This window comes from Glycine soja, chromosome 18, assembly GCF_004193775.1.
Source record: "Glycine soja cultivar W05 chromosome 18, ASM419377v2, whole genome shotgun sequence".
NCBI lineage: Eukaryota > Viridiplantae > Streptophyta > Magnoliopsida > Fabales > Fabaceae > Glycine > Glycine soja.
In genome coordinates this window covers 7,009,011-7,020,182 of record NC_041019.1, presented here as the reverse complement: position 1 = coordinate 7,020,182, position 11,172 = coordinate 7,009,011, and the positions used below count along the sequence as shown (strand labels likewise).

The 11,172-nt window shown below is 30.1% G+C and overlaps 1 protein-coding gene across 1 annotated transcript; it reads left to right on the top strand.

Annotated features, from left to right (window-relative positions):
• Positions 1–5,324: 5,324 nt before the first annotated feature.
• LOC114396575 lies at positions 5,325–8,508 on the top strand. Its single transcript, XM_028358635.1, has 2 exons — positions 5,325–7,418; positions 8,021–8,508. Exons 1-2 carry the CDS (start codon positions 5,544–5,546, stop codon positions 8,129–8,131), a joined length of 1,986 nt encoding a protein of 661 aa, XP_028214436.1. The 5' UTR covers positions 5,325–5,543; the 3' UTR covers positions 8,132–8,508.
• The last annotated feature ends 2,664 nt before the right edge of the window (positions 8,509–11,172 follow it).

Below are 11,172 nucleotides of genomic sequence, written 5' to 3'. Positions count from 1 at the left end.
TTTCATCCTACCTGGATGTTAACTTCTCCATTAATAAATGTAATTTTCAAATATCTAAGCTCTATTACTCATTTTTTTTATAAATATTTTTGAGTTCGAAAGTTTGACTAGTAATTTATAGTAAACTATACCGTACATGAACCATCTTTTAGGTGATTTACCGGTGGATCATTTATTTGAACCATTAGATATATTAATAAAAAAAAACTTATGGTTGAGATCGTTAACCTAATACTTGTAATTAATTAGTAATACAATTTGCACTTTAGTCCCCGTATCAACCTATAATTTGTGGATCAATTTGTAAAAGTTTTTTGGACAAATTTGAGAATCGGGAATCCTAAGCTTTTATCATTGCCCTTTTGATGATCCTCTCTGCATCAAAGATATAGATATGTGAGTAAACATAACCACGATGCATTAAAGCAACTCCACCATAAACTACCAACGATGCTAATCCATGAACACTAATGTCACATTTTTGCTTTATCACATGCGTTACTCAATCATCTCACGCTGGTTAGAGGAATGTTCAAGAAAAAAATTTCAACCCTCCACCACTGATAGTTTCTTTTATTTGATTTTTGTTTCCTTCCTTCTTTGATTCGATTTGGTTCCCTTCACAGTTTTTTTTTTTTGGATATTTAGGGATTTTTTGAGGCTTCAACATGATTAATTAACTTTTATATTTACATGATAAATTTAATTATATTTCAAAATAACAATTAAAGAAAAGCAAAAGCAAAAGAGAGATAAAACATTGATATTTGAGTACCTAGGTAAATGTGCAGCAGCATCTCGTGTCTCTCAACAAAAATTCAAAGGACTATTCTGCAATTTTGTAAAAAATTCTTTAACACTGTTGAATACCAGTTCAATGTCATGTTTACCTCTGATACCCGGTCATTTAGCAAATGCACCCGTGGACCATATGTTTAAATTAATGGTTCACCACAAAATTCACCAATAGTTTATTTAACCATACATTATCGATTAATTATGATTTGTATAATATAAGATACACGTTATATCAACATCACTTTTATTAAATTCATTAAATGTATAATCTTTGATGGAGCTCTGATAGTGTAAATGACGTCTTAATTATAATTAACGGAAATTCAATGGAAAATTAAAAATTGATAAATTATATATTTGAATCTAACCGGATGGAAAGTATATATCTATTTTTTAACACAAGAAGGTAAGACAATGTAATATTTATATTATCTCCGAGGGGAAGGAAATATTATTTACTCTAAATATTATTAATAATATTTTCAAATAAAACTTTCTTACTTTTATTCTCTCTTTTTTCATCTTCACAATCAAATCAAATGAAGCTTAAATTATTTGTTACTTAAATGTAATTGATATTTTTTTTATTTTCAATTACTTACCCGATGTATAGAGGTGGAAATGAGTCAAGTCAAGCCAAATTTTACTAGGCTTGAGCTCGACTTGAGTTGAATAAGTTTGAGCTTAGTTCATTATCTGTCATTGGCTCGATTTCACTTACATAAAAGTCTGGTTTGACTTATGAATCTATTTAAAAGTTTGCTTAAAGATGTCTTTGACCAATTAATTATTTTAAAACCTAGTGAAATACTAATTAAAAAAAGAAACTTATAAAATTTCGTCTAAGTAATGTATAAATCCAAAAATAATTGATAAACAAAATTATATTGAATTCAAATTGTTAAAACACAAAATATATCAAAAGAAAATGAAAAAAGAGAGCATAATATTAAAAAATATATGGATTAGAGATGATTTATACTAATATAGCTAAATAAAAATATTTAAATTGTGTGTTGGTTGTATTATCCTTTTAACTTGAGTCTTTTTTTTTTTGAAGTTTTTTTACCTGCAAGTGAACTCTTTAAGCACTTTATGTCATTGTCATTTGTAATGTTATCAAAATGATATAGATACTAGTTGTTGTTGTAGTTATTATTATTATTATTAGTTAAATAAGCCGACTTGTCAAATTTAACAAACTTTTTTTATAGTTTATTTCTCTGGTCTTTTTATCTACAAAAACTTTTTAAAAAATTTGAATTTAAACTTTATAATAAACAAACCAAGCCAAATATAAAAACCCTTGACAAACAACTTAACTCATATCCATTCATATGGATGTAACATATATTATATTACAGTGACCGTCCAAATAGCTATAATTCTTCACCTTCATTCGTGAAAATCCGTAACAAAAATCATGTCTAAGTTAACCAGTAATCATTTAGGAGATGATTTTTTTTAAGTCTCGAGAATATTAATAAAACATGAAAATATTATTTTTTGGTATATTAAAAATATATGTTTAGTTAACCATTAAAAATGGTTGAGAATATTTTTTATATGTTGATAAATAATTAAAACATGTGATTGTATGATTTTTTTTCTTAAGAATATATATAATAATTACTAAAATATTTTTATTATTAAATTTTATTAAAAAAATACAAATGTGCCCAAAATAGTAGGTACAAATGTAATAACCCACATGAAAGTCCTAAAAATAGTGTCCAAAAAATGTCATTACAACCACACAATCTCATAATTATATTTTATTAAAAAAAATACATGAAGGAAACATTAAGAAGATATTGGAAATTGGATAACAAGAAGATGTATATATATTTTTACTCATCAAGAATGATTCTCCTTCCATGGAAATAAATATGTTTCATCCTTTCTATTTAGATTAAATATTACTTAAAAATGAGATTATAACTTATCCAAAAATAAAATATAATCAAAATTAATTATTTTATTACTTTATAATAAGTGCGGAATAAATTTTTCTCCTCCTCCTGTATTCCTAGAAATAAAAAAATTATCACTGAAATAAACCTGGCTTTATATGATTAATAAATCACGGTTTGTAGAATGAATTTATATCGTTGTTTATCTCCTTCATTTGGTTAAGTTTCTTGTTCATTTCCAGTGTGCAAGATCACCAACAATGACTGAAGGCTTGTTTTTGTTGTAGCACATACTAAAACTCATGCTGTGATTGAAGTATTGGTCATTCATGTACTATGATTTAAGACTTTTTTCTGTGTAAGTGCCGCATGAGACCAGTTATGTGATTGTGCAGACAAGGGTCCCTACTGATGTCACTTATTTGACATTGTAAACTTAAAAGGTGGCTTTTAAATAAAAGTATATGTTCTGCTAGTCATGGTCCCATGCATGCTTCCAGTTGTTGGCTTACATTATTTATGTCTCAGTAGAAGAATAATTGATGCCTGCAACAAATAATTTATATGTAAATTGCCACACCAGGATCATTTAAGGGTAATATGTGTGAACCTATAATTGCACTTAAAAATAATACATTTTTGTATTCGATTTTATTGTATCCAGAGACTGTTTGGATCAGTGTTTGAAAAATGCTTTTGCAGAAGTTGTTTCCAGAGTAAAAGAACACTTTTAATTTTAGACTTTCCTAATTTTAATCTAAGCATGGTGTGGTTTTCAAAAGTGAATTAAGCTACTTTCCTTGCATTCTTTTTTTTTTTTTTTTAAGAAAAACAATGTTTGGAAAGCTTGTTGATTTAATTTAATTATATAATGTTCACTAATTATGAGACACGACAGTACGTAGTACAATGGTTTTCTTTGCGAGACAAATTAATAGTACTTTTAACAACCTTTTTGGTTGGAAATAAAAGACAGCTCCATAATTGTTAGTGGACAGTGAGGGTGAGCAAATAAACAAGCATAAAAGATTAAAGCCATAAATAAATAAACAGAAGGTGCGAGTTTATCAAACGTAATTACTATACTATACATTAAATTAAATGAACCTTTCATGGTTTTTACGTAAGACAACTCATGGACAACTACCGAACATTGCACAAGTCATTCACAAAGCTTTACCCACAAAAAAAAGTCATTCATATATAAGTACAAGATTTTTATTTTATTTTACATACACAATATTTATGTTATTTAATAACGAGTGAATAAATTGTTAAAATAATTTGACCTTCCATATATTTACGATTACAGTCAAACTTTATTAATCATATAGTAGTATATGATCAAGTTGTAGTAAAAGAAAATTTAAACTAAAAATAATATTTATATTAAAAATACGCCTCGTATTTAGGATAAACACAAACAAATGAAAAGTAGTGATTTTAAGCTTTAGGGTAGTTACTTAATCATAACTAAAAAAATATATAACAGAATTTGTAGTGAGATACATACCTCCATTTTTATAATAATAATAAAAAAAAAACGTTTCTTGCATTATATGTGAAAGAGAAAAAAACATAACTAAATATATAAGAGACACCCAATAAATAAATGTGACCCAAATAGAACTCAATTAATCAATTAAATTTGCTAATAAAAATTAATTATAACTCAATTAATCAATTAGATTTGCTAATAAAAATTAATTATCGATAAAACCAAGGATATTTCATATTATCTAAAATATATAAGAGGCATTTGTACACAACTTAATTCAGTGTCTATTTAATTTTTTTTATCAATTATGATTATATTTTTAAGTTTTATAATGAAACTTAAAAAATTAAAAGTAAATTATTTAAATAAAATTATTAATATGAAATATTAAAATGAATTTTGAAACATAAAAAAATAGAAATCCCTTTTATAAACACAAATTAAATAAGCTTTATATAATTTTTTCAAATCACTCTCATAACTAAATTAGAATAAAAAAAGAAAATAAAGAAAAACTACCTTAAGCGGAATAAGATTATAATAACAACAAAAGTGTCTCTATTAATATTTAACACAGCTTAAACATCTAAGACTTCAACTCAACCATTGATTAAATTAAGTGATTAATTGATGCAATGAAGAGTGCCACCTATTAAAGTTTTTTTCACATAGCTATGAAACTATTCTAATAATAAAGTGATGTTAAAAATAATATATCACTATTTTTCTTTATAAAAATATATAATACTTTTAACTTTATAACATGTTTATACTAATATGATTAGATATCTTCTGTTAATCGCATAAAAAACTAATCACACTCATAGGATATCTTATTTATAGGAAATTCAACACGAATCTCCCATTAAATAAATGGTTATTTGACTTATGAATATACCAATATCATATATCATTATCCAACATATCTTATGACTATAGGCTAATATGTTATTTTTATAAGCTAATATAATAATTCATAAAGCGTACCCTTTACTATACTATCCTATTTTTATAAGCAAATATTTTCTTAGTTTTTTTTGTTCCGTCAAAAACAAAACTCTGGTTTTTTATTAATTTCCTGGCATGTTCCTGAGGTTCCCACGAGCACAAAACCAAAAAAGAAAAAGAAAAAACACCAAAAAGATGAAGCCACTCATTCATCATACGGCATTACTCTTTGTTACTCAAAACCCATTGAGTTGCTCTGCTGTCCTCTCTCTCTCTCTCTCTCTCTTCCGTCAGTTCATAATTGGAACCCTCACAACAAAACTCAATCTTCTTCTTCTCTATCTCTCTGCTACGTTCATGTTCTGCTGAATCATCACCCCACCATCATGGAACTTGTTCCATACTCTGACCCATCCTCCACCACCCCAGCATGGCAGGACATGTTCCGATCCGCCTCTGCCCGCCACCCCTCCTCCACCCCTCCACCCCACGCGCCTCCCTCCCAATCCCACGCGCCCTCCCCCTCACCCCACGCGCCGCCGAATCCGCCATCCGACGCCGACCCAGATGGAAAAAACACATTTTCCGGCGATCCCCAGGTGCGCTTGGCCCTCTACATCGCCATGGCCCATGCGGGTCTCGCCTTCGCCATTTTCATCCTCTACACTTTCTCGAAGCTTCTAGAACAGTATTTGAGACCCCTTCAATGGGCAGTGTTGTGTTCTATTCCTCTTAGGGGCATTCAGCAAACCCTCGTTAAGTTTTGGTCCGAACCCCTTCGTCTGGGTCTCACAGAAACCGTTCTCGCTGTTCCCGTTGCTGTTTTCAGGGCTTTTGTTGGCACACTCGTTGAGATTCGTGAAGCTTCTTTTAGAGTTATTTTGAGGAAACCAAAGCCTCAGCAGAATCGCCCTTCGAGGAAGCGAAGTGGGTTTTCCAAGTTGCTTCGTTTGCTTGTAAGTTTTGGAATTTTCACCATTGCTTATGAGAGGCTTGGTGGGTTTGGGGCATTGTCACTTTTGGGGTTGGGGTTTTTGTTCAGTTCAAATAATGTGGATTCCACTATGCACACTTTGTCTTCTTATAGGAGCCTTAGTTTCAGGCGTAGTGCAATTAGTGCCTTTTTCACCAGAGAGATATTGAGGAAGTTGAAGATTATTGTGGCAATTGGGCTAATTGTTTGCATGATTGTGGGTTTTTTGAGTGGGGTGATTTTCTTCTCTTATAAGATTGGTGTTGAAGGGAAAGATGCGGTGATATCATTGAAATTGCATGTGGAGGAGAACAATTATGCTGAGAGGATTGGTGTGAAGAAGTGGATGGACGAGAATGATGTTGCTGGGATGGTGGATAGTTACACTACGAAGATATATGAGACTGTGTCTGATCAGATAGATGGGTTGGCTCTGCAGTATAACATGACTGAATTTGTGACTGGCATTAAGCATTTTGTGATATCCAATCCGGTTAACTATTCGGCACCTTCGAAGGTTTTGATGACTCCCTCGCCGTATGCAGAGAAGTTCTTGAGCTTGAAAACCCGGGTTAGGAACCGTGAATGGAGCCAGATTTATGCAGAGGTTGACTCGATTTTGCGCGAGCTTGTGATCACTCGTGAGGATTTGGTTGAGAAGGCAAAAGGGTTTGCCTTCAAAGGAATGGATGTGTCTCAGCGGATTTTCACTAGTAGTAGAACTGTGCTTGGAAGCAGTACAAAGTTTATGTTCTCCATTGCGAATTCCATAATCTCTGGAGCCGCAGAGGTTTTCAATTTTGTGTCTCAGTCGATGGTGTTTATTTGGGTTTTGTATTACCTCATCACATCAGAGAGTGGTGGAGTGACAGAACAAGTGATGTGCATGCTTCCAATTTCGAACTCCACTAGGGACAGATGTGTTGAGGTTTTGGATAAAGCTATTTCAGGAGTCCTTTTGGCCACTGCTGAGATTGCATTTTTTCAAGGGTGTCTTACTTGGCTTTTGTTTAGGTTGAACAAAATACATTTCTTGTACATGTCAACTGTGCTTGCATTCATAAGTCCTCTCCTGCCAATATTTCCATCTTGGCTTGCAACAATCCCAGCAGCCTTGCAACTAGTGCTGGAAGGCAGATACATAATGGCCATTGTGTTGTCTATTATTCACCTTTTTCTCATGGACTATGGTGCATCGGAGATTCTAGAAGACGTGCCGGGGAATAGTGCATATCTTACTGGGTTGAGCATCATTGGGGGAATGACATTGTTTCCATCTGCTCTGGAGGTAAACTTTCACCCTCCTTGATTTAGTCTTCTCATGATTATAGAAGCATCAGTCTCTCACTCTTGGTGCTTCATGTTTTGCTGAATCTTAAGGTTTCCACCCTTCTTATTTCTGCATATAGAAATTAACTTGTCTTTAATTTTAGCTTTTTATGTCAACTTGCTTCTTTATAAGATTCTTGTTTTAAAATGGAAAACTGGTTTACCTGCATAACTTGTTTAAAACTTAGTTCTAAGCTTAGAAATGTGACTACTAGGTTGATGTGGTTTTCTCTAAACTGAACTTAATGCTAGCTACTACTGTAAATAATGTGCCAATGCACTTGGGAATCCAATGAACTGCTAAAATAACTTTAATTTATATAAAGTAGTTCTGATTCTTTTGGGCTAATTTTGATTTACCAAGATAAAATTTGAGCCGTTTGATCTTAATTCAACAATTTTGATTGGTCAAATTTCCTGTTGAGACATTAATTTCAACGTTTTAACGGTTTCATTTTTCTGATGTTTTGTTCAGTCTATCCAGTACCTTGTTTTAGATGCATTTCTCTTGTATCCCATAACATTATTATTGCATTGACTGAAGGGTGTGTTGTTCTGCAGGGAGCAATTATGGGGCCATTAATAACTACAGTTATGATTGCACTGAAGGATTTGTATGCTGAATTTGTTTTGCAAGAACCTAAGGACAAGTCCAAGCAGAAAGCCAGCTAGCTAAGCTTCTACTACCTGTGTCTATAAAAACTATTTATTTGCAGTTGAAGTTTGGTGTAACCGCATGCTCTTTGCCATTGTTGAAGTTTGCCTTTAGATTTTTGAGTTGCGCATATAGTTATACAATTTCATTTTTATCTGTATCATTAGATTATTATAATTGAAAAAAATAGGACCCACTTTTTACGTCATTTTATTCATTTTATTAGGTGTCATCAAATATTTTCTCTCGGTGGCAGTCAAAATTGTACACAGTTTGTATTTGTATTTTATTCCTGTAACAATTTTTCTTATTCTTTGTACCAAAAGAGAAGAGACTCATGCAAGCTTTTCAGAAATATGATGTCACCTTCATTATTGGTGGATTTAGTCATGAAGATGAGTTTTACTAGCATCACTATTAGCATTAATTATATGTATTTATTAGCAACTATGCCGTGTTCAGAAGTATATACTAGTACTTAGTGAGCACATCTATATTTTGTACACTAAACACTATCTTTATATTTTGTCTAACTTTCGTGCATTTATATAACAAGACTTTTGCATATACTTTGACTTTTGTAGGCAAAAGTTTCATACCAAAACAAGAATAGAACAAAATAAAATACTGGAAGTGATGCATTTTGATTTCACTAAAAAGGGAAATAAGAAAACATTCTAATCCGTCTTGTTTACATGCTAAATATTATTACCTTTATATTTCCATTAACTTTCTTACTTTGATAGAACAATGGTATATACTAAGTATGTTTTATAGTAAGTTTCTTGATACTAACTATATTTTATAATAAGTTTGTTAATACTAAATATATTTTAACATGTATAATTTTGTTGATTAATAAGTTATAAGATTGTAACTTTGAGTGATATAAGTAGTGATTAGTGAAGGTGTTAAAACAAAAAAGCATGAGTACTATTTTATTTGCGGTGCCTTTAAAAAATAGAATATAATAAAACATAGGATCAAAACGTGATACACATTGATTCTACTAAAAAAGGGTAGAAGAAAAAAGAAATAGAAGAAGACAGAACGTTCTGTTCTGTTTCATCCACTCACCAAACTTTAATGTAATGCCTCCTTTGTCGTGTTCAGAGTTGTTTCTACTTTATGCAGCCTACTTTTGTATACTTCAGGGATAAATATTAAGAGGAATCATCCCTAATTATTAAGAGGCATAAATATTAAAGTTTTTACATAAGTATATAAGAATAATAGGCTAATAAGAAAAAATTCTATGTTAAACAAAGGCTAAAATAGAATTTATGTTCATTATTTATATTTTAAGTTTTAGCATGCTCTCCTACGGTTAACAAGTTTTACTTTGACCATTTATAATATTTTTGTTAGACCAAATTGATCCTTCTATTAATTTTTAATACTAATGGTGTTAATTTTTCCTAGTGTGTTATCTTTCACAATTTATCACATGTTATTAAGTTGATTAAATTAGGGTAATAAACTAACATAAGGATTAATTTGGTCTAATAGAAATTTTTTAAGAAATTAAAGTGAATCTTTTTAAACTTAAAGAACTAAATATTTATTTTAGCCTAAAACAAATTATGAAATGTGAAAATTAAAATCAATGTTACTCAACACATGAAAAACTGGAAGGAAATATGTAGCTTAAATTTTATAAAACTTAGGTCTAACTTTTTTTATATGGCATAAACTTATTTTTAAGGTGTAATACAACTTTTATGATAAGAGTTTATTTTGTAATAAAAGTTTCAAATACAGCATAATCCTTTAATAAACTTGTAGACTTCACTTTTTATCTATATCAACATTTTTAATATTTTAAAAGATAAATAAATATATGATTTTAATATATTATTGGGTAAATAGTTATTTTTGTCCTTGAATGTGTAATCTGTTGACAAATGTGTCCCTGAAAGATGAAAATACAAAATTTAGTCCCCGAAAGTGTAAAAAGTGCAACAAATATATCCGACCGTTAACTTTCGTCTGTCATCCTTAATAAAATAGCCTACGTAACATATAGGGACAAATATGTCACTAAAATGATTGTCAACGTGATCATCTCTAATTATCAACATAGGGACATATTTGTTATATAATATTTTCTTAACTTTTCGTCTTTGGAAATATGAATGGGTAAATAACTACTTTTGTCCATGAATGTATAATTCGCTGACAAATGTGTCCCTGAAAGATGAAAATACAAAATTTAATCCCCAAAAGTGTAAAAAGTGCGACAAATATATTCAGTTGTTAACTTTCGTCCATCACTGTTAATAAAATAGTCAAGATTCGAAGAAGTGAAATATGAAATATATTAATCTTTTATTTTATAGTAGATTGTGATTAATTATTATAATTTGGAAAATTTTGTAATGATTGGTACACTCTTACAATGTTTATTTTGGATAATTTCTATTGTGAGAGACAAATTATGATTGATAATCAATATTATCATTATTATTATATTTGTTTTAAATTATGTTTACCAATATATTTTTTAAGTGATTATTGTAATGTTATGCTTGTAACGATAAAAAATGGCAAAAATTTATCCTAAAATTATATTTTACCCTTAATGAAACGGAATTCTAGGTTTAACAAATTAGTCCAATAGAAACATACTGATATTTAGGTGCAATAAAAAATTACTGACATTTCTGTCTAATAATGATAACTTTTTGACATTTTTGTCAAATGAAACGTACTAACATTTAGGTCAAAAAAAATTATTGACATTTTCCTCCAATAAAAAAATGTTGACATTTTCATTCAACAAAAAAATTATTGACATTTACATCAAAAAAATGGTATCTCATTGACATTTTCGTCCAATCTAGTCAGCATGATCACGTTGACAATAATTTCAGTGACAAATTCATCACTCTATGCCACGTAAGCTATTTTATTAATGGTGACTGATGGAAGTTAACGACCAGATATATTTGTTGCACTTTTTACACTTTCGGGGACTAAATTTTGTATTTTTTATCTTTCAGAGATGCATTTATCAGCGAATTACACATTCAGGGACAAAAATGACTATTTATCCAAC

Excerpts from the sequence above, each read along its gene's own strand:
- LOC114396575 (XM_028358635.1), top strand. The coding sequence starts at position 5,544 with ATGGAACTTGTTCCATACTCTGACCCATCCTCCACCACCCCAGCATGG. Across the intron at positions 7,419-8,020 it reads TGTTTCCATCTGCTCTGGAG|GGAGCAATTATGGGGCCATT; the intron begins GTAAACTTTCAC and ends GTTGTTCTGCAG.